This window comes from Helianthus annuus, chromosome 15 (assembly GCF_002127325.2).
Source record: "Helianthus annuus cultivar XRQ/B chromosome 15, HanXRQr2.0-SUNRISE, whole genome shotgun sequence".
Lineage (NCBI taxonomy): Eukaryota > Viridiplantae > Streptophyta > Magnoliopsida > Asterales > Asteraceae > Helianthus > Helianthus annuus.
Genome location: NC_035447.2, coordinates 70,432,639 through 70,460,489, shown reverse-complemented (window position 1 = coordinate 70,460,489; position 27,851 = coordinate 70,432,639). Strand labels below are relative to the sequence as shown.

Sequence of the window (27,851 nt, the reverse complement as noted above, 5' to 3'; positions counted from 1 at the left end):
AGTCGGCTGGGATAGAATTTTCAAATCATTTCGTCTTTGTATCAGGGATCTCTAGCGGCATCTCTAGCTTCTTTGTTCCTTCGTTGTTCGGCCCTTTGTTGTTGGAAGACGTTGAATGTATCTAACTTGGATGAAATGTCATCCAACTGGTCGCTGTATATTCCCCTACGCAAATCCGAACTCCCAGCTGAAGGCGATGCCGTACCAGATCTTGATTTTTGAGCACGCCTTTTTGCGGCATCTCTTCCATACTCAGGCCGGTTTGGGCTTCGCGAATCATCCAAAAGGTCCTCAAACTCATGATCTCGTGCATCAGATTGGGCTTGGGACGAGGCCCTTGACCTTTTGGAAGACGTGTTACTTTCGCTACCACTGGGAATATTCGGCCACTTTGGATGGAACTTACAAATCTCCCAACAATGCATGAAACGGAAGTCGGTCCCCACATTTGTTTTGAATTGAAACAATGCATTCGGCACAATGTCGGCTTCGTTTTCACCACTTTTTGGGTTTTGCTTTGCTTTATTTAAATAAGCACTATATTTTGTAAGTTGGCCGCTTATCTCGCTCCACTTCGAGGACAAGCTATGGTTTTCACGATAAACTATCTTCCCAATTCTTGATGGAATACTCTACTAACCCCTTGCCACAAATGGGTTCGATGTTGAGAATTTCTTATTTTTATAAAAACAAAATTTAATATATTACAAAGTTATATAAAAAAACATTAAAATAAAAACAAAGTTTAAGAATACCTAAAGTTGCATGTTGAGATTGTTGAAACCAACTCCTCGCCAATGCAACTTCTTCAGGAACTGTCCATTTTAGTTGTTTTCGCTTGACGGTTTCAAGTGCTTTATCCGCCTCGGGTTTTTTTCTTATGGCTTCTCTTTTTGATGGGTTTCGATGCGGAAGGACCATCGTTGGGTGGTTAAGTTTCGGGGACGGTTTCGTTTTGTGAAAGGTCGATGGAGATTGGTGAAAGGTTGATGGGCGTTTGTGTAAACGGGGTAGGTATCGAATCATCGGTGTGTGGGAAGTTAGTAAACAAACAATTCCCAAGATACGATGCATAACCCGCTTCTTGGGGCATAGAAGAGTGTATAAAAAATGGACGAGGCATTGGACGAATGGGTGGTGGGCTAGGATTATTTTCTTGGAATGCATACGGGTTCTTCGGGTCAAAAGGACGGTTATGAGGATACATTTTTTTTCGTTTTGTAGAAGGAGAATTGAAGATGATTATAGAAGATGTGGTTGAATGTGGTAAAAAAATGGAAGAAAAATGTGAGTTTTATAGTGAAAAATAATTTTTTTTTAAGATAGCCGTTGGCCAACGGCTAGTTTGTTTGTCCAGTGAGAGCCCGCCATGTCAGCTTGACCAGACTGCCCCACACCCGGCTTGAAACCCAAGCCTCAAGGGTCACGCCCCAACCCAAGCCCACCCGGGGTGATGGCTTAGGCGTTTTCCCCCAATCCACGCCCAAACTCCCGCCCCATACCCCATGTTATAAGCTTGTGGAAGCAACTTTAAAGCTATTGGATGAGGTTTGTACACACCGTATAATTAAATGTTTTATTTGAAGATTATTAAGCTTGTGGACGCAACTTTAACGCGATTGGATCAGGTTCGTACACGTCGTAAAACAATACATTGGTTAATACCCACTTGTTTTAACCTACCAAGTAGAGGGGGCAATCTTGACCCACAGCCTTCCAAGTGGGTCAATTTGGGTTGCTTTTAAAATTATATGGGTTGGTTTGGGTAAGATATTTTAACTAAATGGGTCATAATGGGTCACTTGAAATTCCATCTTGTTATTTTCGAGTCAAAGCAGGTCGACAACATTAAAGAAATGGGTCGATGTGGGTTAGTGTCTTAAAGAAACGGGGCAGGTTTCGGATCGGAATGGGTTTCGAGCCGGCACAAGTATCCGCACGAGACGGGTTACAGCACGAAACGGGTTTTGGATCGGAACGGGTTTAGTTCAAATTGAGTTTCGGGCCGAGTCGGGTTTCGACACGACGCAGGTTTTGGATTGGAACGGGGTCGGTTCGGGTCGGGTTTCTGGCCGGCACGAGTTTCCGCATGAGACGAGTTTCGGTTCGGGACGAGTTTCGTACCGTTTCGAATCGAACCGTTTCGACAGGAACCGTTTCGACGCGTACCGTTTCGACGCGTACCGTTTCGACGCGAACCGTTTCGACGCGAACCGTTTCGACGCGCACCGTGTCGACGCGCACCGTGTCGACGCGCACCTTCTCGACGCGAACCGCCTCGACGCGTACCGTTTCGACGCGTACCGTTTCGACAGGAACCGTTTCGACGCGAACCGTTTCGGCCCGCACCGTTTCGAAGCTAGGAGTTTGATACGAAGAGACTTTTATACGAAGCCAATTTGATACGAAGTAACATTGGTACGAATCCAGCTGATTGTTTGGTACTCAGTCATTATACGAAGTTACGAACCCCGAAATCAGACTTCGTACAAAGCAGGGATACACAATCTGCAGTTCAATATACACAGAAGTTCGAATTGGATATTCAGTGTATCTGTGAATCCGTCACTGCAGTGTTTGTCCGCTGATCCTAACCCAACAGTGTTTTACGAACTTGAAGTAACAATTCAGTTTGATACGAATCCAGAACGATTACGAATCTGTTACTGCGAACCTGGATTCCATTTGTTACGATTTAAGTTCATCACGAATTTGCAGTTGTTATTTGCTGAAATTTGCAGCTGTTATTCGCTGAAATTTGGACAGATTTTAGTTCGGTTGCAGAATTAAAGGTTGCTTTGTTGCAGTTCACTGCAGAATTTGACGCAAAAACACGTTCACAAAACCATGATCACGAAACCACGATTTAAACACTGGTGCAGAATTTGTTGCAGTTGATTTGTTATATTCGGAAAATAGTGGGGACAGTCACGATCACGAAACCACAGTTTAAATCGGTTTTATAGATCTGCACGTGTTTAGTAAAATTCATCCGCAGAATTTTTCGCTCAGAATTTTGTCGTTTAGTCGCTGCAGATTAGACATTCGCTGCAGATTGGTTATACACAGATCTGATTGGTTATACGAATCAGGAGAGTACAAGTTATACGAATCGAGATTTTGCACATCCGGTACAAAGTTATTCGCAGAAATTATAAGCCGAAAAAAAAAACTGAAATACTGACCCCCAAAAAAAAAAAAAAAAAAAAAAAAAAAAAATGACCCGAACCCGTTTTGACCCATGACCCGACCTGGCCTGACCCGTTTGCCAGGTCTAAGGATAACACTCTTCTGCTATAAACTTTTGACATACTGTTTCAACCTACAATTTCTTACAAGAATTATATTCTTAACAAGCAAAGAGTTTCTATAAACATAAAAGTTACCGTTTAACCCTCTCACGATTCTTAGACAACATTTTGAATCCTCAGCCAGAATGTCATCATAATAGACACTATCTTGGAAGTAGAATCAACATCGTGAGAATATTTGTTGGATTTAATCAACATATTCTCTGCAGATGATGGATATAATAAAGTTTCATGAGCTTTGTTCTAATCATTGCAAGATGTGAACTTTGCAATGAATTTATAGTGGAAATTTCATCAGTGATGCAAAGATGATATTATGAAGAGGTGAAGATGGATCCACTTGATGTACAATCTCTCTGTTTTTTTTTTTTTTTTAATTTTTAACCAAACCGACCCGACCCGACCCAACCCGAAACCCGTTCTGACCCGGACCCCTTTCAACCCGAACCCGTTCTGACCCGAACCCGTTTTGACCCGAACCAAAACAACCCTTATTTTAATTGACCCGTTTCGACCCGAACCCGTTTTGACCCGAACCCGTCTTGACCCATGATCCGACCCAACCCGACCCGACCCGTTTGCCAGGTCTACTACCAAGATAAACCTTTTTACTCTTTTTGTCTTCTCATTTCCACCACACTTTTCACATTTTAATAGAGAAATAGAGAGAATGGAGAGCCGACGGAAGAGGAGAGGCGGACTCTGGCAGGGACTGACCTGGTGATGGTAAATCGATAATGAAGGTCTCTGGTAGGTCAGCCAACGGTCACGGTGACAATGGTGAAGCCGTTTGGTAACTTATCGTTGAAAAAGTGTAGTAAAGAGATGACTCAAGTTTCAGTATTTAGGGGAATAATTAGAGTGTGCAAATATTAATAATTTTTAGATTATGAATATTTACGAATTCTTTGTTGAGAGTTGCACCCCAGGGTATTAATTCTTTGTTCGCCCAGCTTATTTTCCTGTTAACTGTGACTTACAATACCTCCTATGACTTACTTGATTCCCAAACAAGGCCACAAATCATTATTATGTACGCAATCAGAGGCTAACAGAATAAATCCAGCAGTAAGTTGAATAATAAGATAAAACGGAGCCTCCACTTGTTTAGCGTCAATCAAAACCATGCTGAATCTTTTGTACCATTGCATATGAATTTCGAAAAAAAATCGTATTCTGGTCATAGAACATACTCCCCCAATGTTGGCTATGACAGTAAAAAAACCGACAAATGAGACCTGCTATTGAACTTGATTCCAGTCTCCGCCCTAAGAGTGTTACTGTTCTCAAACCAGTGACAAGAGATTTATAACAAAATATTTGAACCAATGAGAGTTTAGAAATTTTGTTGAATGGCTTAATATAGACACAGAACTATAGTAGAAAAGACAGCTGACCATATGTGAATAAGACCCCGGGTGTTTTGTGGCCATTGCAATGTACTTAAAAATGCATATTTAGAGGAGGAGGTAAGTGACATATATACAACGACCAACACCATCCTTATCTCTCCGATGTTCAAGCTTCATTATACCTATTTCTTCCCTTTTCTCAAAACCAGAATTGTCTCCTGTTTCACAAACTAAAAATACAAGGTAACAGGAAGCCTATACAGCACCTTATTTCTGCAAAGTTCCCGTTTACCAATTTCGGTAAGGTGATGAAATACTGAATTATTTATCATTGAAGGATTCGGTTACAATATATAGACATCATAACTAAACCGTAACAACCTAATAGACCCGTGGGCTCATATACTAATTTCTACTCTCAACACTCAGAAACAAAGTAAGTGTAATAATCCCAACACCTGCCTTCACGGACGCCCCAAAACTCACCAGGCACACTTTAAGTTCTTTTGTGCAAGCAGGTTTCACTCTTGACAGGTCGATCTATACTTTGACTTTCACCCGGATCGCCTTTAACCCTCTTTAGACTATGCCTAACCCACTTAGACTATATCATTAAAATCAAATTCCACTATGCTAAACTCATATCTTTGATTCTCTAAACCAGCAGCTTTATGTGATTTCTCAACATAACATAGCATCTCCAATAAATTATATTAAACATGCATATTTTTGGTACAAAATTCACTAAAAAAGACATTTAGTACATTGAACATATAGGGATTGAAGACTAAATAAAAAAAATGATGTGTATGTGAACATATGAGCCAAACTGCCATTTTGCAACTTCATTAGTTATTTAACAAAATCATTATGAAAGATAACAAAATCATCAAAAAAGCATAAGTGGATCAAGGCGCCTATCAGTTGATTTCAAGAATCATGTACTCCCATGAACAAAAATCATAATGGCTGGAAGTTTTACATAATAAAGGTACTAAACCTTATCTTGAACACAAGATGGATAATAAATGAATCACATAATTACGAAAACGATAGTAATCTTGGAACAATTCAATGGACGAGATAGTTACATTGCTAGTATGAATAATAAACAAAAACAAATATGAAAAAAATCAATAACCTGCCTGAATGCTTCAAAAGCCTTCCGTCCTTAACTCTCCATTTTGCAATTTGGCCAATTACCTTTTTCATAAACTGTAATAACGGGCTGATCAAAGCAAAAGTAGCGTTTCCGTGTAGGAATACACAAAATAATATAAACCTTTTCTTACATTAATCCTAAGATTATTGATGGAATTAGAGTAGGGTTCATAAGCAGCAAGTATTCTTGTGTTGCCAGGATGAGTTCGTAATTCAATTAAGGGTTCACCTGTCTTCATAAATCCCCTTAGACAAACTATCGATACACCTGGTGAGTGAATGCTCATAGTGAAGAGCTTTTGAAACGATTTTGGAACACCATCCTCCATCACCCATAGATGGTAAACTTGTCTATTGTCTTCAACCACAACAAGGGACTCCCTTAGCTTATGCATAGACAAACTACAATGAGGGTGGGCTAAACTATCCGGAAGGTTTACTTCTCCAAATTCTTCACTTGTCAGATCAAAGGAGATAATCAAATCAGTCGTAAATGTACCATCATCCACGGTAATACCATCACAATTATGAGCAAGCCAATAAAGACACCCATCTACCACTACCGGTAACTTGAAATGCTTAACTGATTTACGAGGGAGATTGTCGCTATAAAGACTTCTCCAAGCCCTTGTGGTTAATGTAAACACCTCAACTTGCCAAGGGTTTACGCTTTCCATATCAATAATACCGCTTTGAGAATGTGTGATGGTGACAATCTTAGCGTCGCTGGTCTTACTACAAACCCCAAACCCTAAAGCGGATCTATATAGGTTATAGTATGTCACACGAGGCACAACGACATCAACTGCTTTTCTAATACTAGGATTCCAAATAACAGCCCTGCATCCGGGTTGATAATCACCGTAAAAACAAAACAAGCCGTGAGAGATGCCTATTAAGACAGGACATTCAAGGTTCTTAACCAACAAGGGAACAGTGGGGGAGACTCTCTGTTGGGGGAAAGTATGATCATCAACAATGAAACATATTCTAATTTAAAATCATCTAACTTTGTATACCTTATGAGCAGATGTTGGCGTTGGCTGCTATAACGTGCAATGAAATCAGAGCTTTTGATCAGAGACTTCCATGCTTTGCAGACAGATTGTAATCGAAGCAACGATTTCACAGGAAGCGTTTTCAGGATTTCCGACAGGATTTCCAAGGGTATGCGGTCTGACATGTTTAGATTTGGATTATTATTGTTATCAAATATGAAGAATTGTAGGGTATAAACTGAACTTCTTAGGGTTTATCAGAGAGCAAAAGGAGGGAAGATTTGGTGGTGCATGCGGCGATTTTATATTGTTGGTTTATATACCAGTTCTTTTCTATAAAAAAAAATACGACATTTTTTCTCATAAAAGGACAATACCTTAAAAAGAATAAACTGTGATTTTCGTCCCTAAGGTTTATCACTTTTCCCACTTTAGTTCAAAACTTAAACCTTTTGAATCTGAGTACCTGTGGTTTCAGTTTTATTGCCATTTTGACCCAAAAGTGAAATCTGCTCATATTTATCTAATAAAATCCTGGTATTTTGTCCTTTTTCTCAGGGGTAAAATGGTATTTTAGGACTTATTTGGCAAACCCAACCATCATCATCATCATCCACCATTAACACAACCATCTGCTCTCTCTCAATCTCGTCCATGAATACCCCAAAATTCAAACCATTACCCTCAACAACCACCGGGAAACATCGCCTTTCACCGACAAACACCATTGTCTGCAACCCCAACACCACCGATTATACTCACTGCAAAACCCCATTTCAAGTTGTTAATAAAAGCATATTACGACATCTAATTGGTTTCAAGGTAGGCCCTTGTGCCCTTTTTCAGTTTATGTCATAATCTACAGTATTAGGTTGTTGTTGAACTTAAAGTTGTTGAATTTCTGATACCCACTTGAATATTTAGATTTTTTTCCTGTTAATTAGAAGTTAGAATAAACACAAAAAGGTTTGTTTTTTAATTTTTGAGTTTGATTATATGGGTATTTGTTGAAGATCTGATACTTACTTGAATATTGAGACCGCTTCATGAATTTGGGATTACATATATGTGTAGAAAGAGCTTGGTTGCATGAATTTGAAGATGAAAAGTAAAGTGCATATTTTGCTGATATAAAAAATGAAAAACCAATTAAACGATGTGTTAGAAAAATCAATTAAATGTATGTGAGATTTAGGATTTGCAGGTTTTGTGGATAGATTTGGGGATTGTGTCGTGCCCGAAATTGTTAATTGTTCATACAATTGCTCTTTTGCCAAATAAGTCCTTGTGGTGAGGTTACAATAAGTCCTTCAATCGCCGCCGATAAACACAACACCGAGCCGATCTGCGAGTTCTGATCCTGCTCCGTCAGGGTCGCGTAACCAAGAGTGAGATGATGTGTTGGTGAGGTAGGTGAGGAATGGAGCGAAGGAGGTGTTGTTGAGAGTGAGATAATGTTTTGGGGAAGAGGAACAGAGAAGGGTTTGGTAAGGTTTTGGTTTGGAGAAGATGATGTTTTGGGGAAGATTTCTAATCTCTGCTGTTTTTGTAATAAAACTATGGTGACCATTTTTCCCCTGAGGAAAAGGACAACATACCAAGATTTTATTAGACAAATATGAGTAGATTTCATTTTTTGACCAAAATGGCAATAAAACTGAAACCACAAGAACCTCAGATTCAAAAGGTTTGAGTTTTAGACTAAAGTAGCAAAAGTGACCAAAACTCAGGGACCAAATTACTCCCTTAAAAATAATACTAAGGGGCTGTTTGGTAGCCTCTTAATGATTCCATTAAGAGGCTACATCTGAATGGGTAAGAGTTAAGAGTGTTTGGTTTGTTAAGTGGACACCTCTTAATGGTTCATGGGCCTCTGAGCGATTTAGTTTTAAAACAATCTCTGAATGAAAACAAAGACCTAAATACCCACGTACGTACACGTTCCTTGCGTCTTCTCATCTTCTCTTCTGGCGAGTGGCGACCACCATCCAAGCATATCAACTGCCGATTCCAACAAAACTTCGATCACAACCAGGTAAGTTCGATCGCTCTGTATGCGTTTTGAAAACTAGGGTTTTTTTTTAAGTATTGATTCGCCAATATGTTAATCGTTTTAGTTATGTATTTGATGTTACTGGAATGCTCGATGTTAGGTTGTGCGGGTTATGGTTTGATTCAGGGCTAGTGTATGCTTGTATCTGGTTCAGATCTTCCGGTAAATTACATACAGATGAACTTAAAGAAGATATGTATTTACGTGTAAAAACGTAAAACCCACATATGAACTTTTGGCTAATTATCTTGACCAAAATCAAGAATCATTAAACCCAAATTTGACCATATTATGTGCTGAACGATGGTCACCCACTAGGGTATCTTATTTTAATTAGATTTTTGAACCAAACAAAACACCAAATTTAATAAGATTAGTATGATCAGAAGCTTGAGGATATTCTTCCATAGGTTTTGCATGTTTGTACAGTGGAGATCATTTAATGAATGCTTGGACTTTTTGTGTTCTTTTATGCTAATGAGTTTTTGTAAATGCTTGGGTCCACCACCTCTTTTATGTTTTTTGTAAATGCTTGGGTCCACCACCTCTTTTATGTTGACTCTATTTGTTAAATTAATTAGTAGTTTTAATAGAAATGTTGATTTAGTAAATGCTTGGGTCCACTTCTCTTTTTCCAGACTCATTTTCTTTTCATTTGACTATAATCATTTTAATGATATTGATGCATGATTGAATCTTGCTTTTATTTTGTTTTGAAATATTCAAAGAAATGTCAAAAAGGAATAGGATTAGTTGGAAGCAAGAGAGCGTTGACAAAACATTTCTTGAAGCATGTATTGTAGAAGTAACACTCCATGGTCGTGAAGGAAGCAGCCTTAAACAAAGCTCATGGAAGAATGTGGCGGAAAAGTTGAAAACCGAACACAATTTCATAGCGGATCAAAAACAAATGAAGAACCGCTATGATTATCTAAAATCAAAATTTTCTGCTTGGTCAAAGCTTAAGAACAAAACCGGCAACGTTTATAATCCTGTAACAAACACCTTTAACTTGTCAGAAGAAGAATGGCAACTAGAGATAAAGGTATTTAGTTTTTCTAAATAATAGTTATTATTAAATTTCAATTATCTTATAATATTTTATATTATTTTCCTACACAGTCAAACAAATACGTAGAAGCTTTGAGAAGCGCGCCACTTTCTTTCCCCGAGCTTTGTGTTCAACTGTTTGAGGGATCTACTTCGAACGGCTTTGATAGTTGGGGGCCATCTTCTACACTTCCTCATCCTTCTGAGGAAGTTTTTGACCACAATTTAAATGGTATTGAGGATATCGAGTGCGGTCAAATGGAACCCCCAACTCAAGGTGCTACTGAGGAAGCATCCGGTCGGTCTAAAAAAAGGGAGAAACGAAAAGATAAGGCAACAATAGATGAAGTTGGGGACTGCATTACTAAGGTGGCAAAGATCTTGATAGAGAAACACAATCTTTCTAATGATATTGATGCATGCATGGAGAAGTTGGAGACAATGGGATGGGGAGAGTTAGATGTGAAATATCAAACAGCACTTTTGCTTTTTGGTGAAAGTGCTGATATTAGGAAAGTGTGGTTACGACTTCAGCCGCAAAGTTGTGAACTATGGGTCAAGAATGCTGGAGCAAAGTATGGATTGATCGGATAGGGTTTTGTGGGTGTCATTTTATGGATGTTTTATGCATAGGGTTTTGTTGCACAAATTGTTATGGATATTTTTTTAGATGATTCTGTGGATATTATGTCAAGGATGTGTTTTGTTTGGATTGAATTTTGTGGATCTTATATATCTATGGTTTTTAATATTTTGTTATGGATATTTTTTGATGTTATGATATGGATCTTTTGTTCATCTTGAATGTTATTTAATGGTCATGACAGGTAGCCTATGGATCCTGACGATGAGGTTATAGTTTTCATTCTCCTTTGTTGGTATTGGAAACGGTTAGACTCAAAAAGAAAAAGAAATGAAAAGATAAGAGACTTGAATTCGGCATTGACCGGTCATGCATACACACAAGAATTGTTGCATGGAACTTCTACACAGTGTCATGAGTTGATGCGTCTTTCACGTGATGCATTTGTACTATTGTGCAATCATTTTAAAGAAAAAAATTGGTTGCAAAGTAGTAGGTCAATAAGCTTTGAAGAAAAGTTGGCTATGTTTTTAACAGTCATAGGCCATAATGAACGTTTTCGAATGGTTAAACGAAGGTTTCAGCACTCAACAGAAACAATTCATAGATGTTTTCATGAGGTCCTAAATGCAATGATGAGTTTCGCAAGAGAAGTTATAAATCCAACATCTTCTAATGCAATTGCAAATACTTCAGAACGACATAGAAAACTAAAACAAATATTCCCTGGAGCAATAGGTGCGCTAGATGGAACTCTTGTACATGCAGTCGTGCCTGTTGACCAACAGACTCGTTACAGGGGAAGAGGAAAGGGTGAATGCTTTCAGAATGTCTTAGCAATTTGTGATTTTGATATGATATTCACGTTTGTATGGGCCGGATGGGAGGGGATTGCACATGATTCACGAGTTTTAAAAGAAGTAGTATTTAACCCGACTTCCGGGTTTTCCTTCCCCCCACCAGGTTTTTAATCATTTTAACTTTAATTATTTATAAATTACCTATTGTTTATGTAATAGTTTTGATACTGGTGTTTATAGATAAATATTACCTTTGTGATGCTGCATACACCAACACTCGTGGGTTTATGACTCCCTACCGTAATACGAGATATTGGCTAGCCGATTTTCGACGACAACGTGCGTTAACTAAGGAAGAAAAATTCAATCATGCCCATGCACAACTCAGAAATGTTATTGAGCGCTCATATGGTGTTTTGAAGGCGAGATTCCCAATCCTAAAGCAAATGGCTCCCTTTTCTTTTCCAATCCAAAGGGACATAGTGATCGCCTGTTTCGCCGTCCATAATTTTATAAGGAAGTGCAATATTCGTGATCAATTATTTGTGGAGTATGGCGAGAACACTGTGTTTTCTGAAATACAAGGTGGAGAAAATGTTGGGCAGTTCGTTCACGACACAGAATGGGGTTCACAAGACATTGAGTATATGACTACTTTGCGTAACCAGATAGCTAGTCAACTAATTTGAAATGTTTAAAATTAAAATTCTACGTAAATTATTAATTTCTTGCTGAATTTTAGTAATTTTTAAGAATTTTGAAGGACTTATATGTAATTTGGATTTTCTATAATGTTATGTGTTTTCATTTTATTATTATTAATCTTCCAGAACCGTCATTCAGAGCACTGACCAAACAGATACATTTCATTCAGCATAAAATAGTTCAGAGGGGTAAAGTAGTCATTGTGCATAGCCATTCAGAGGTTCAACCAAACAGCACTTTTTGGTTCAGCACTTCCTAGTTCAGAGTCTCTTACCCATTCAGACCTCTTACTGGTTCAGCACTTACCCATTCAGAGGTTCCCAAACGGCCCCTAACTTTTTAAGAAGTATTAAAAACAATACTTTCTCTTTACGATGAGGTCTGAAGAACTAAAAAGAACAATACCTTAAAAATAATACTAAATTTTTAAGGAGAAGTATTAAAAACAATATTTTCTCTTTACGATAAGCTCTGAAGAACTAAAAAGAATATAATACCTTAAAAATAATACTTAATTTTGAGAAGTATTAAAAACAATACTTTCTTTTCACGATAAGCTTAAAATTAATACCAGAGGCATGTTGTTCAATGATTGAATTGAAGTTTTGGGAAAAACATGTCACACGATTATGTTCATTCTCGCACATAAAGGTGGGGTATAGTTAATACTCTAGGGTGATTGAGTGATTTTCTACCCAATAATTTTATGCTATGTCAACTCCCTATTCCAATCCCTATTTTGCACTCAATCAGGGGGTATGGTTAATCACTCTAGGGTGTTTGAGTTATGTATTTTTTGATTTGTTCTTCTCTCCTCTCTCCTCTCTCCTCTCTCTCTCTCTCTCTCTCTCTCCTCCATCACCTTTCTCCACCTTCGGTGACTTTACATCGATTTCTCACCCTCTCTCCTACTCAAACACCCTAACTCAATCATGGAGGTATGATCACCGATCAGTGACACCCACTCAAACACCCACTCACCAAACACCCTAACAATGTCACTTGCAAGATGAAGTTTTGCACTTTTGATAAATTAAGGTATATGGTTGTTTCTTTAAATATTAGAATTTTGGTTTAAAAGGTTGTTGGTTGCTCTGACAAGTAATGAAAGAATGTGTCAAATTTATTCTTTTGTTTTAAATGTGTTGTGTGAATTTAAGAATTCAAATACGTATTGAATAAAGTTTAAAATCTAGGCCAAATAAACTATATATAATAATTTTGTAAAAGTTGATGCTAGTAGTGTAATTATTACTCTTATTACTATTATCTATTATAACTAAGGTCATCCGAAGTCATAAAGCCCATTGTGGGGCGTTATACGACACGTGTCATGTCACGTCACACGAGGGCTTTATGGGGCATTATATCACTAGAGCACGTAGTCATAAAACCCCTACCCATCATTACCTAATTATTAATTTTCAATTTTATTAACTAATTATAAAAACCTTGCTTGTTTGTGATTGGTCCAAACTTTGAAAACATCCCCCATACCCGACGCTATATGCATGGCGCCTCCCCTCTTTTTTGTCTCATAAAGCCCTTCGTAGTGGTGTTTGGGGCTTTATAGGGGCTTTATGTGGGTGCATAGCACCCCACTACACAAAGTCTAACTAATAAATGAAAGTTTTTTGGGCTACGTGTCACTTGATTAGGGTATCCTCAATTCCATTTTCCCGCCCAACAGTACCATCCCTTTTTTTTTTCTTTTATCATCTCTCTTCTCGTCTTTCTTTTGAAACGCCTAGGGTTTCTTCTCTCTCTATATTCAGTGCGATTCAAACTTCACAAACCCTAACCCCCTTTAAAAATCACCACCGCCAAGAACAACCCGCTCCTTTCATTCGCATACTAGGGTTTCCAACTTTTAGCGTCTTCTCCAAGCTTCCTCTCTCAATCTCAAACGTCTGACAAGGTAAATCGAATATGTTCTTTGTAGATCCAACATAAATTTTGCAATATATATATTGATGATTCTTCATGCTTGATTACTTAGGTATCTTCATTAGGCATCTTCATGATCAACACCGTTTCTTCTCAATTGATGGAGAATACATGTTCTTATTGCTACCATATAATCCGTGCTAGCAATCAGATCTACACAGGTATGGTTCATATTTTTTTACTTTATTTTTCAAATTGTTTTTCTATGTTATATAACCAGCCGGTTTTAGGGTTTTTAAGGCTTATTGCAACAGGTGAAATCTCACGCTCGATTTATAAAGGTTCGGTGTTATCACTTATCTCAAATACATTTTTGTAGTCGGCTTCAAAGATCTTCAGCATAATGATTCTAGCAAGTTTCAATTTTAGGGTTAATTGCTAACTAGGGTTAGTTAAATGTTTTGATTTTTATTCGTTTTCTCTGATGCATATACCTGATGAAAATAGGGTACCTAAAACTATATCAGCATTCTGAGTGTGTTTAATGTTATAACTAAGTATTGGATGTAACATGAGACCACTTGAGTAATCGTTTAACTAATTAATATAGCTTGTATTTGTGAACACAGTTGAAGATAGTTTTGATACTCAGATTGGAGACTAATATCACTTAAAGGGCACTTTCCTTTTTATGTAAAAAAAAATATATATATACATGACTACTGGGAAAAGTTGATTAAACTTTAACACAACAAAAAGCAAGTGCAACCAACAATCGGTTACCACACCTATTTAACTGCATATTAGTACTTCATAGGTTTCGGTATGTCTTATATGATCTAAATATTGATTTTAATTATTTTTTACTCACCTATAATGTAATGGATTAGAAAAAGATTGCTTTCATTAGTGAGTTTGATGTATTAAAAAATATCATCAAAATATAAACATTATTTGACAATATTATATAATAATGTTCAAAAGTTCTAAAACTTAATGTTTCAAATACCAAAGACTTTAAATCTTTGACTTTTTATTCGGGTTATGAATTTCGGGTTGGGTTGTTTGGGTTTTTGGCTGGGAAAAAGTGACTCGATAACCGACCCATTTAAGATTTGGGTTTGAGTGGCTTTGAATTTGGATAAAATGGATGCTTGTTTTCTTTGAAATCATCTTTAATGTAATGTCCTGATGACTTCAAAGTTTTAAAAGTCCCATGTTTAAATTGGGTGGATTGATTAAAAAACCTAATCATGAAAATATAATTGTTTGTTTTCATTGGCTCTATCTTTGTTTGATAGTTGGTTTTATAATATCCCATTGTTAGAAATTTTTTTTAATAAACATTGGTTATAAGGATATGATTTATAGTTGGAATCTTTTTGACGCTGATCCAAGTAAAAAAAAGGTGTTTTGTATGTGGCATTATAAACAGCTTGGATATGTTAATATTAAACTTATAATCGTTTTTGTCATTTATTTCACAACGTATTATTTTGTTTGCCTTGGGAAGTTTATGGGTATTATTTTGAATCGGGTAAAATTTGGAGTGGCTGCTATTGTTGATAAGGACTGATTAGTCTTGGGCAGATCTGTTCATTTACCTGTTATAGGTCGTATGCGTCAATTCTTGCGTTGATCAGGTAAATTTCCATATAGAGGTTGTATGAAACTTCAACAGATTATTAAAATTTTAAGTATGATTAACTTTTATGAATTTCATAGATTGAAAATGTTCAGATCATTCAACCATGACTTAGATTTGTTAATATTTTATTATTTTGGTGTTTATTCTGTTAAATCCTAACCATTTTAACTTCTTTGTTGTACAAATAAAAGATCTATACTGTATTTTGAAGTATTACTATAATAATTACTATATTTGAATTTTAGGTTACTACTTTATTATATAATACACGTATAGAATTTTTGTAATAGACCTATAGAATTTGATTCCTTAAAGCTTACTTTATAAGCTTAATTAATCCAATCTTCAATAGCAGGATCAAACAATACTATCGTTTAGTTGTAGGTTCAGCAGACAGCACTAGGTCACCTTCAGCAAAAGATGGTTTAACCATATGGGAGTAACAAATGGTTTAACGCTATGGGAATTTCGGAGATCTGGTATTTGGAGGCACTCTTGGGATACCGACTTCACTAAGAGCAACTAAATGTGGCGTGTTCAAGAGTAAAAAGCATGGGCAACTTAAAAGTTTTTAAAATACTTTAAGTAATTTTTTATTTCACAATGTATTATTTATTCTGTCTCGTGATAGTTCACGATATTTGCTACTAAGAAGTAAGAGTAAACTGCCATTTTGGTCCATGTGGTTTGGGCACTTTTGCCATTTTAGTCCAAATCTCAAACCTTTTAAATCTAGGTCCCTGTGGTTTCAATTTTGTTGCCATTTTAGTCCAAATTTCAAATTTGGCCAAATTCCCCAATTTAAACCCCCCTGTTTTGTCCTTTTGCTCAGGGGTATTTTTGTCATTTTGGTCATTAAAAAGTTTGAGATCTGCACTTCATTAACATCAGATCTGCACTGCAACACCCCCTTTCTCATCGAAATTGCTCCAGCCAAACACCACAACCTCCACCACCACCGCCATGACCCCCACCGTCACCTTCACCACCCCCTGTCACTACCTATCCCCATCGCTCACCACCGTCAATAACGTCCTTCCTACTGTCGATTAAAACACCGTTTCATTTGCTTGATTTGGGGGTTTCATAAATGAACATACATGTATACATAACCTGATTCCAAGCTTCATCCGCCATTTTCTCCAAACCTGACATAACCTGATTCCTCTGCCTTTGCCTCACAATACTACCGATGGTAAACCATCATTCATCTCTTCTTGAGGCAAACAAAAATCAAATACAATGCAGCTAAACCGAAGATTTTGCATCTGAATCCTAATTTGGAGGTTGAATTTTTAGGGTTTGGGGGTTGAATTTTTAGGGTTTGGATACAGAGGCGGTGGTGGTAGAGGATGTAGTGGCGGTGGTGTGGCATTGACGGCAAGGGGAAGGTGAGTGGTGGTGACGGTGGCGGTGGGGACAGTCAATGGAGGTAGAAGATGATGATGATTCAGTGTTGATGGTGGCGGTGGGTGGCGGTGAATGATGTAATGGCGGTGGGGTGGGTGTTGATGGTGGCGGTGGTGAGAAGGGGGAAGAGGTGGCGGTGGTGGTGGTGGCGGTGGTGGTGCTTGTGGCGGCAGAGAGGAGAGAAAGAGAGAGAGGGGGTGAGAGAGTAATGTGAGAAGGGATATATATATATATATATATATATATATATATATATATATATATAATGCTTAAAATGACCAAAATGCCCCTGAACAAAAGGACAAAACAATCAGGTTGTAACAGCCAAAATAGGGATTTTTTTGGATTTTGGACTAAAATGGCAATAAAAGTGAAACCACAGGGACTCAGATTTAAAAAGTTTGAGATTTGGATTAAAATGGCAAAAGTGCCCAAACCACAGGGACCAAAATGACAGTTTACCTAAGAAGTAATTTAAAGTTTTTCAAATATTTTTATTTTATTTCAGAACATATTATTTATTCTGCCCCGCGAAGTTCGCGGGTATTAGCACTAGACTAATGGGGTGACATGTGATCCGTAGCCCATGTCCTTCTCTGAACGGGAGCACGTAAGTTGCTTTATTTATGTTTGTATTATACATTTTTTTACACCTTTTACAATATTTGTCACATCTTTTACAATATTATTTTTTTTTATTTTACCATTTTGATGTTTTTCTTTTTTAATTTAATATGCTTACATGTAAATATAACTTTGTGACTCAGGTTGCTGCTAGGGTCACACAGGAGGATGATGACAAAGATGAGTGGTTCATCGTCAAAGTAATTCACTTTGATAGGGAAACACGAGAGTAAATACATTTTAGATTAAATGTTTATTCAATCTACATAGCGGAGAATCGAGCAGAGCTCGTGCATCTTCCCGCTAGCATGGATCTTAATGTTCCACTCCCCTCCAAAGACTGTGACAGCTGTGATGGATCCGTGAGCATATTTAAAAAATAATAATATTACTATTTATGTATTTATGTTTTCTAAGTGCAGTCTAAAAGAGAATGTCGTCGGAACGCTTTCTTTAAACATTTTGCTGAGCCGCTACAAGACTGCAATGGTATTTTATTCTTTTGTAAAGTTTTGAAATGTTTTTTCTTTTTAGCAGAGCAGGTCATGCTATTTCATACTTTAGAGTAAACTGCCATTTCCGTCCCCGTTGGGTTAAAACAGTGTTTTGAAACCACTTTTAAAACGACTGTCGGTTAAAGAGGGTTTTGAAACCACTGTTAGGTTAAACAGTGTTTGAAACCACTGTTGGGTTAAACAGTGTTTCGAAACGACTGTTAGGTTAAATAGTGGTTTCAAAACACTGTTGGGTTAAAACAGTGTTTTGTGGAGAAAACAGTGGTTCTTTTTTTCCAAACAGTAGTTTGACTTTGGTCAAATAGTGTTTTAACTTTGGTCAAACAGACTTTTGAATCACTAAGAATCATATTTTTGCAAACAATTGTTTGACTTTGGTCAAACAGTGGTTTGACTTTGGTCAAACAGTGGTCAAACAGCGTTGCAAAATTCAGTTTTCAGAAGATCATTAAACCTAACAGTTGGTTTTTGCCATTGTTCGGTTATGTTAGTTAATTCAGTTACGGTTTAATTAATTCGGCATGTATATAACATACAAGAAAACAACTAAAAAGTATTAGGAAAAGGCACTAGATGTAAGGATGCTATTTATCGTTCTTGATCTTGGATGATGGATCTTATTGTTTTTATTAGAGGTAACTTTGTATAATAGTAATCAAGTTTCTCGATTGTTTTATAAAAGTCACTCAAACTTTTTTTGTCTCTCTAAAATCATTCAACTTTTATTTAGTGTTCTAATCATGCGTAATTACCCGGTAAATAGGTTACCCTTTGATGATGTGTCAAGTTTCTTAATTTTTAAATTTTTTTAAGCCTATGTGGAAAATATACAGTGACATGGATTTCTAGAGGAAAAAAAGTAGTAATACGATTTGCTAATACCCAACCCCGGCTCTCTCCGGCGAATACGGTTATCCCGATTATCTTCTCCGGTGACTTTTTGTTTTTTATCACCCATCGAAGAAATCTAACTAGTAATTAAAAGAAATCAAGATGGAGAAACCTGTATATGTAATTATGCATGTACAACTATTAAACAACATACATGTATATATATAGATCCTTACATACACAAAAGCCAAAATAGAAAAATCAAAAAATCGAAAACACAAATACATACATTAATAAAAACGTTAAAATTATAATTGGATACAAAGTGGATGGATTTCTAAGGGGGAAAAGAGCTGTTATATTGGCGCATGTTTGATTTGTTTCAAAAGCAAATTCAACACTAAAAAACCAATATGTTTTTCGAAAGAAAACAAAGGTAAAAAGATTTACAGGAACTCCAATGGATAACAACACCATCTTCGACTTTTATACATTCTCTGTAATCGTGAATTTACCCCAACCCATAAACCCCAACAGAAGAACCCCCACTAAGGTTGGTGCAACGAGACCAACAAGGATAGTTACGATTAGCAAAATGTGGGATTTTCAAATGGGGGAGAAGTATTCGTCAAGGTCGCCGTCACCGTCGCCGGCAAATTGGAGCAGGAGGGGATGGGGTGTTCTTAGGGTTGGGGTATTTGCCTATTTGGGGACGATAGATGAATTAGGGCTGTGATGAACTTGTGAAGAGTTTGAGAAGTTGAAATGGTGTTTGTTTTGAGCTTTATGAATAATGTCTTTTAATATTTTTATTAAATAATCCAAGTCACCATATATTTTCCACATCATTGTTATATATTTAAAAAACATAAGAAACCTGACACATCATCCAGTATAACCTGCTAACCTGACAATTACGCAAGTTTGAAACATTAAATAAAAGTTGAGTGACTTTAAAGAGACAAATAAAGTTTGAGTGACTTTAGTAGAACAAAAAGGAAACTTAGTTACTATTATGTGAAGTTTTCCCTTTTTATTATTAGTGAACTGAACTTTCTCTGTTTGATGTTGAGAACCGATAACTCAAGTTTCTGATACGTAGCACCTGCTAGCACGCGATCTAAAATCATTTGAATTGAAGGTATTCTTGTGCCATTCGTATTAGTTACTTATTCACTCATTCTTACTTTGTTAAATCTTGTAACTCTGTTTGTAGACAACTTTTGAGGATGTTTTTCCGGCTGAGGCTACAAGCGTTGAAGAATACTTGCAGCAGGTACTTAACACCTCTACTTCTCCAAATCGTTGAACTAAATACGCACGACTGTTTCACAGCCATTAATGAATGACAACCAACTGTTACTTAATTCACAATATTGATGTCACAATTCCATAATCTCAGGCTCATGAAATGGCAATGGTATCCGTCGTTCAGGAAGCTCAGAAAGATAATCTCAGAAATTTTAGTGGCTATATGATGGCAGTTTTAGAGGTTAGTTTCTACAATGAATATTTTATATTATCGTTGATGAATTTATTTTAAATGCCTTTTTGTTTTATATATTTTAGGATGACTGCCAAAAGGAAAAAAAGGGATTTTCTTCACAGTGTGAGCCGCATTTCAAACGTAAACGAGTCAAGCTTCGGGGCTAGCTAATAAGCCAGCCATAGATAAAAAGGCTGAAGCATACGCTGAGGTTGTTAGGACTCTCAGTGATGCCCGACAACGTGGTTTAACATTTGAAGTAAGTTCGTGAATAGTCTATCACTCAGTTTTTACGTTTGCGGATTCAATAAACAGTTTTAATGTGTAATATATTCTATTTGCCAGCCGGCTACCGCTTTCAAAAGTGCATATGAAAGTCTTGGTTTGGATTCTTATGGAGGTAAATCTGTTACCATGGGTAAGATTTGGCATTTAGTTTGTATTAATCATAAATAATAATTATATTAGTAATTTTCTCGAGCCCGAGAAGCAATCTCGGGTGATATTCTAGTTATTACTATATATACAAAAACCAAGTCACGTAAATAGTGACTAGGTCAAATTTTATTATTTTATTAGTTTCGCCCCTTATATATAATTTTGAGTAAACTGCCATTTTGGTCCCTGTGGTTTGCTTACTTTTGCCACTTTAGTCCAAAAGTCAAACTTTTTGCATCTGGGTCCCTGTGGTTTCAGTTTTATTGCCATTTTGGTCCAAAAATGAAATCAGATCATATTTGTCTTATAAAATCCTGCAATTTTGTCATTTTCCTCAGGGGCAAATCAGGTCAAATTTGTCTTACAAAATATGATATTTATTTATAAAAAAAGAAATGATCATTTTGCCGCTGCGAAAAATGACAAAATAGCAGGATTTTATAAGAAAAATATGACCAAATTTCATTTTTGGACCAAAATGACAATAAAACTGAAACCACGGGGACCCAAATGCAAAAAGTTTGAGTTTTGGACTAAAGTGGCGAAAGTGACCAAACCACAGGGACCAAAATGGCAGTTTACTCTATAATTTTTAACTTATATAGTTTTTTTTATTTGATTCTTACCAAATGATACCAACTGCCAACAGCCAGCTACAAAGTGCGGATAGCCTCACCAGTGTAATATAAATCCATAATGATATGAAAATAGTGAAATTGAGCTTTATTCTAAGCCAATATATATAGGTAGTGTTATCTACCCTACTTATAGGTTATCAGTGGCGGATCCAGCCAGTTTTTTCACTGGGTTCCTTTTTCCAAATCATACAAGGTTTACACTACAAAAAAACATTTTTTTCCAAATCATACAAGATTTACACTACAAAAAAATGTTTTTTTTTCCAAATCAACTGGGTTTCTGGGAACCCATAAAAAGGCTCTAAATCCGCCCCTGTAGGTTATCATTAAACCTCACAAACCTTGCCCAAAGCTTCAAATATGGAATAACGTGGACTTTTAAAACACTAATAGGTCAAATTAGATAAAATTGCAATTAGCGAAGAATGGGTTCTTCCTTGGCTACTCTTCGTCAACCATGGGAAAGAAGGGTATTCTGGTATTCTGACATGAGGCACACCGACAGCAACCGCTTTTCTAATACTAGGATTCCAAATAGCAGCCTTGCCTCCGGGTGGAGAAATACAGTACAAACAAAGCAAGCCATGAGAGCTGCCGATTACGAGAGGATATTGAAGGTTGTTAACCAATGGGAGGGCAGTCACACAAACTCTGTGTTGGGGGAAATTATCATCATCAACAAATGACACATATTCTTGCTTAGAATCATCTAAACTTTTATACCTTACAAGCAGATGTTGATGTTGGCTGCTATAATGAGCAATGAAATCAGAGTTGTGGATCAGAGACTTCCATGATTTGCAGACCGATCGGAATCGAAGCAACGATTTGACAGGAAGCGTATTCAAGAATTCCTACTGGATTTCGAAGGGTCTGTGGTCTGACATATTCAGAGTTGAATTATTATGGAATATGAATGAATTTTAGGGTATAAACTTCGTAGGGTTTATAAAAGATCGGGGGGGGGGGGGGATTTGGTGTACGATGATTTCGGGAAACTTGGAGATAAAGTTTTTAACCGTGTTGATCTGTCAACAACCCTACCCATCATCCTCACTACCTTAAAAGGCTTTGTTGTACCTAACAAACCTCATCTCCACACTTCAACTGGCAGTGTTGTTGCTGATGAAAAATTGCTTTAAACTCCACCTTTAAAAGGCTTTGTTGTACACACTTCTGCTGCCATGAAGCTCATTCCCCCTATCAAACACCAAAAAACCCAATCCCAACAAGACACTAGGCTTACTCAACAAAAATGATACACTTCGTTTCCTTATCTCTTCAGTGGGTAGGCTAACCTCCAGCCTTGACAAACAACGCAGAAGCAATTGCATCTATAACATATCTTCTAGTCAACCGGGTCAAATTTTCCTTACAATAGACCATAGTCACACAGTTCGTGGTATGCTCTGTTACGGGAACGGGATCGGAATTCACTAGGTCCCTAAAACTCGGTACGAAAGTGGGAAGCTCATTTCGGATCATTCCGGTATGATGTACCGTATAATGTTGTATGATGTACCAGTTAAACTCCATGCTATTTTTTTACATCAATTTTCATAAGTAACTTAAAGTCTGATGTTTAAATTAGGCCCAACTAATATTTATTTAAGTCCATTACCCAACTTAATGAATTTATAGGCCCATTCTAAAAAACAAAATCTGGGCTCACAACTTAAAACACACATTCTCAAAAACCTCTGTTCTTCATCTCTTTCATCGAATGCTTCATCTCAAGGCTTGATTTCTTGAATACATATTCACCACCAGTGGCGGACCCAAAAATTTTTTTCATGGGGTGCGGAAATTTTTAGGGGTCGATTGTATATCATTATATATTAAAAAAAATCCAGTCCGCTTCGGATTGGGTTGAGTCGAGTCGAGTCGGGTCACATGCTAAAAGAATAAAAATAAATCAAATCATATTTTAAATAAATAATACTATGCCCCGCTTGCGGTGTGCACATATAATGTATATATGTGTGGGCTCGGAGGGAAAAAGTGAAATGATACTAACTTTAACGTTATTTTTACTAATTTCGTGAAAATAACGTTAAAAGCGGCGGATGGTTAATCATGCATCATGTGGTGACGTCGATAGCTGAAAGACACGGGGGTACATGCACCAATCAGTCTTTGTCCCAATTGTTTGAGTGTTATATGTCTTAGGTCCAAGGCTTGATACGAAACTACAATCGAGTCGGGAGTCTCACTGGAAGCAGCCTCTCTATTCCTATAAGGTAGAGGTAAGGCTGTTTACATCTACCCTATTCAGACCATACCTTAGCTTTCCTATTGATGGGATTTACTGAGTATGATGATGATGAAATAAATAATACAAATTTATCATTCTCTTAGATTACATTGTATTGTCATTTGTTTAGTTTATCTGATCCCTCTTATTCTTTTGAGTCTGGGCTCGTTTAATGAAATAAGTTAGTTTTTATAAATTAATTAATAACAAAAATAAAAGTATAACACCCTAAAATTAAAACATCAATATATACTATACAGTACCTAATTATTAAAGCTAAAATACATTTAAAACTGTATGCTAATTAATTACCAGCCCAATATGATTCACTTTTCATCTCTGAATGTTTAAAAAATAAAAAGCTCCACTTTGTTTTTAAAGCCGGACTTCAAAGTTTATTTAAGTGGATTGGATAATCAGTCAAGTTGCTCTTGACTTTTGTTTTATTCACTTCACATTCCTCGTCCCCAAGCTTCTTGCTCAACAGGTTTCCGGTGAAAATTAGCTCCCCGTCGGAAAAATACAAGAACACTTCTCAAGCTGTTTTCACTCTAGTTTTTCAATTCAAGGGGAGCGATTGCAAAATTTCAAGGGGTGCGCTCGAGATTTTCGAGTTCCAATTACACTAGTTATACTTTTTTTAAGGGGGGCGGCCGCACACCCAGCCTATGCTGTCGGTCCGCCCCTGTTCACCACCCAATCCAATCGAAGGACAATCTAAACACAAGTTTAGGATACGGAAAACACCACCTAAACTTATGAATAGGATCCAAAAACACCACCCAAGTAGCCAAACTTGGATTAGCAAGAAAAAAAACTACCAACTATTCACAATAACAAACACAGTAGGAAATCATTAATAAAACGCCACCCCTTTCATTGCAAACGGAAACAAGTACATCCACTTCTGAATTCTGACCACTACCCACGTTCAATAACTAAGGAAACATTAGAACCTAAATTACTACCTAGAAAGCAAAAAGTATAACTTGGAAAAGCATGAAAATAGACTGCATGAAATAAAACAACTGATGCTGGTGGCGACGTGGGTTTTTTTAACCTGCGTGGCTGTATGAACTCTTCAACCTTCATCATGGGATTCCAATGGGTCCAACCGTTGCCCACGGGTATTGACCCCCCCGTTTCCAATGGATTTACCACCGGCTTTGCCTCCCCTTCTTAAAACTACAAAAACATAAGCAACCTCCTCTCCGCAACCAGATCAAGAACACTCCGTAACGGCATACAACTCCATGCTCAAATAATCAAACCAGGGCTCCAAACAATCCCACTCATTTCCCACTATTTAATCAACTTCTACTCCAAAACCCAGCTCCCGATCGACTCACAACAAGTTTTCGAACAAACCCATATCAAATTATAAACCATTTGGAGTTCTGTTATCTCATCTTTCGCCCAGAATGAACTCCCGGTTCTTGCATTACAATATTTCAAAAAAATTATTGCTTTTGGTGTTCGTCCTGATGATAATATACAGCTGCGATTTTTTGAGTTATGATGTGGGCTGGTGTGTGCATTGTTATGCGGTGATGATTGCTTATGATGGTGATGTGTTTGTTGCGAGTTCGGCGGTGGATGTGTATGCTAAATGCGGGAGGAATGGAGATGCACGTAAGGTGTTTGATGAAATGCCTGTGTGGAATGTGGTGTCTTGTAGTTCAGAATTGAAGAAGATGATTATAGGAAACAACGGATGCTCGACTTTGACCCAGCGAATCGCTTGAAACTCCCGCTCATCCGCTTCTTCTTCTTCTTTGGTCGATCGCACATAATGTGTTTTTTTGCCGTTTTTCTTTTTTCGTTTTGTTGGTTTGGCCAGAGGTATGCTCTTGATTCTTTATAGTGCTTTCTTAATTTGTTGGAGGTGGGTTGTACTTGAACGTTTTCTGATGCATGAGAGTTGAAATATCTGGATTTTGCCTTTGGTGGATTGGGTTAGTGTATTCACGCCAATTGTTTGTTTATTTGGTTGACTCAAAAGTGTTTTATTTTTGTAATTCTTTGATGGATTGGATTACAACTTGCACGACAACTGGTTAGTTGTTGAATTGTTAGTAGTGAAGGCATGTTTGTCATGGTTTCGGCCTTTTATGTTTTGGATTATAACATCCACGCCAACTATTTGTGTTTATGCATGAAAGAAAAATTTGTTTTTTATTAAGCATTTAGTGTGTGCTAGGTATACCATTTCTTTAGCATTTCTTTATGGGGTTTTTGTTTTGATACCTGTAAGTTTCAGTTCAGAGCTTAGAGCGGCCTTTCAGTGATGTCTTCAGTATCTTTCTTTTCCTTTTATCTTCGAAAAATACTATCTTTTTTCATTTCATACAACGTTCTTTTTTTTTTTTTTTTTTGTAATTTTACTTTTTGTATATTTGTAGATACTTGATGAGGTTGCGTGTCTCAATGAACAACGTTTATATATGAGTCGAATTGGGAGTTCTGAGCTTCTACAAAGTATGTTACTTTATGATGTTATGGTCTTCATCTATGGAACCCATGGACCTGACCCCTAGCCGGTGTCCTGGTTGCTATGTGATGCAGTTGGTAAGCTCCCATCGCTATCTCAGAATCTTGGGCACCGTCCATCGACCGCTGGTTGATGTTGGCAGATCCAACAATTATGTATTCATCATCCACTGTAACATGGTATGTATAATCAGATTAACTGTAAGCAACTGAACATATAATTACCAAACCACCCCTATATTTACCTATCATCATTTTGGCATGCACATGGATCATGAAGCGCCGGGCTTCTTCGGCTTTGTGGTTATTTGATTCAGGTTCGGGTGGTTCATACTCCCTGCTCCTCTTCGCCTCACGATTCCCAAGGCAAAAGAAAGTGAGATAGTCTCTTGGGTCATCTTCAAGGCCTTGACCTTGTAGAGCCTGAATAATATCTTTATACATCATTTCCATAGTCCTTCTTTGCCAGTCTATTATCGCCTGAACAGATGCCCTTTCCAGGATCCCTTCAAGCCACATTGGTACAACAACATAAACGGTAAACTTTTCTCCAGCCTCAATCTTGCTAACAATCTTTAAAGAAAGTTCTTTTGGAATTAAATGCAGCCCACCAACATCTTTGACCTTTATATCATCAGCAAGCCAACCAAACGAGCTTCCAAGAAAGTACTGGTTCTCAATATAAATAAAGTTTTTGGCTCGGCGAATGGCGTGAATATAAGCATCTTCAATACTTCGGTCAATTATGTCATCTTTACCACACACAAGACCTGAATTTGCTGCATCTTCTGGTGTTTCTGGGAACCTGTAAGCGGCCCCACCATCAATTGACCTGAAAAGTTGAACGTTCCATGATTCTGGATCATCATGAAACATAACTGGAGATTGCGGGATTATATCAAGCTTTCCGAGGTTAACCAACACATTTTACAAGGGAGGCATATAAAGTATTGTTTTATAAGAGGTAAAATGACGATTTCTCAGTTCCATTTCTTTTTCGTTATATTTTTCATTCTTTCTTTTTTACAGTTCATAAATTTAGTAAAAAGATTGTACTAATTATATTTAAAGTTTAATCTAAATTATACTCTTACATATGAAGTATGTTGATGTTTCATTGTGTAATGCAAGGAATGGTACTCTTGAGCCTGCATAAATAATACAAGTGGTGGGAAGTTTTTGAAGACAAATCAAAGTGAAGAGAGCAGATTATAGTTTCCAAGAAGGCCAACCAAATTAAGAGGTCCAATTTCTCTTTAAAGTATATAAGTCAACTTAAAACGTTTTGCCGTAAATTTGGTTCTGAATTCAATGGGGTCAAATATAATACGTTCTCATTCAATGATATAAATTCGAGTAAATCTACGTTTCGACCCCACCGCAATGCGCGAGGGGTAAAACTTTAACCCTTGATATCAATATGTCTTTTGATCACACGTGTCTGTTTCTCTTTTATACACGTTTTATGCTTTTTTGTACGTATCTTATGTATGAGTTGGGTCACATATAAATATGTTATGATTGTACAGTATATATTCGATTACCTTACATTTTGATCTAACCGCAATGCTATTATATCGGATATGTCAAAACACGCGTTTTCATATGGTGTACGCA

The 27,851-nt window shown here is 37.1% G+C and overlaps 5 protein-coding genes across 12 annotated transcripts; 3 read left to right on the top strand and 2 right to left on the bottom strand.

Moving 5' to 3' along the window:
- Positions 1–5,895: 5,895 nt before the first annotated feature.
- On the bottom strand, positions 5,896–7,550 carry LOC110869409 (F-box/kelch-repeat protein At3g06240-like). The gene is made up of 2 exons (XM_022118665.1): positions 7,416–7,550; positions 5,896–6,774 (listed from the first exon to the last, which is right to left on the bottom strand). The coding sequence occupies exons 1-2, from the start codon at positions 7,548–7,550 to the stop codon at positions 5,896–5,898; spliced, it is 1,014 nt and encodes a 337-aa protein (XP_021974357.1).
- A 2,055-nt stretch (positions 7,551–9,605) lies between these two features.
- LOC110869408 (L10-interacting MYB domain-containing protein-like) lies at positions 9,606–10,519 on the top strand. Its single transcript, XM_022118664.2, has 2 exons — positions 9,606–9,920; positions 9,998–10,519. The coding sequence occupies exons 1-2, from the start codon at positions 9,606–9,608 to the stop codon at positions 10,517–10,519; spliced, it is 837 nt and encodes a 278-aa protein (XP_021974356.1).
- Positions 10,520–10,759: 240 nt separating this feature from the next.
- LOC110869406 lies at positions 10,760–11,997 on the top strand. The gene is made up of 2 exons (XM_022118663.1): positions 10,760–11,471; positions 11,549–11,997. Exons 1-2 carry the CDS (start codon positions 10,760–10,762, stop codon positions 11,995–11,997), a joined length of 1,161 nt encoding a protein of 386 aa, XP_021974355.1.
- A 1,744-nt stretch (positions 11,998–13,741) lies between these two features.
- On the top strand, positions 13,742–23,077 carry LOC110871756 (nuclear pore complex protein NUP93A-like). Of its 8 annotated transcripts, none has more exons than XM_035983891.1 (13): positions 13,742–13,931; positions 14,013–14,121; positions 15,933–16,133; positions 17,467–17,568; positions 17,726–17,811; positions 18,005–18,071; positions 20,031–20,069; positions 20,145–20,204; positions 20,331–20,420; positions 20,498–20,673; positions 20,760–20,832; positions 21,502–21,598; positions 21,884–23,077. In XM_035983891.1, the coding sequence occupies exons 4-10, from the start codon at positions 17,545–17,547 to the stop codon at positions 20,579–20,581; spliced, it is 450 nt and encodes a 149-aa protein (XP_035839784.1). In that variant the 5' UTR covers positions 13,742–13,931; positions 14,013–14,121; positions 15,933–16,133; positions 17,467–17,544; the 3' UTR covers positions 20,582–20,673; positions 20,760–20,832; positions 21,502–21,598; positions 21,884–23,077. The 8 variants fall into 8 exon arrangements, with proteins under 8 accessions (XP_035839784.1, XP_021976176.1, XP_021976174.1 ...); XM_022120484.2 differs by having other exon boundaries at positions 15,927–16,133; XM_022120482.2 differs by having other exon boundaries at positions 15,904–16,133.
- A 3,070-nt stretch (positions 23,078–26,147) lies between these two features.
- LOC110869405 (phospholipase D alpha 1-like) lies at positions 26,148–27,161 on the bottom strand (the record flags this gene model as incomplete). Its single annotated transcript, XM_022118662.2, has 2 exons — positions 26,148–26,404; positions 26,480–27,161. Coding segments are annotated over 2 exons (837 nt in total), but the record flags the coding sequence as incomplete, so codon positions are not given.
- Between the last annotated feature and the right edge of the window lie 690 nt (positions 27,162–27,851).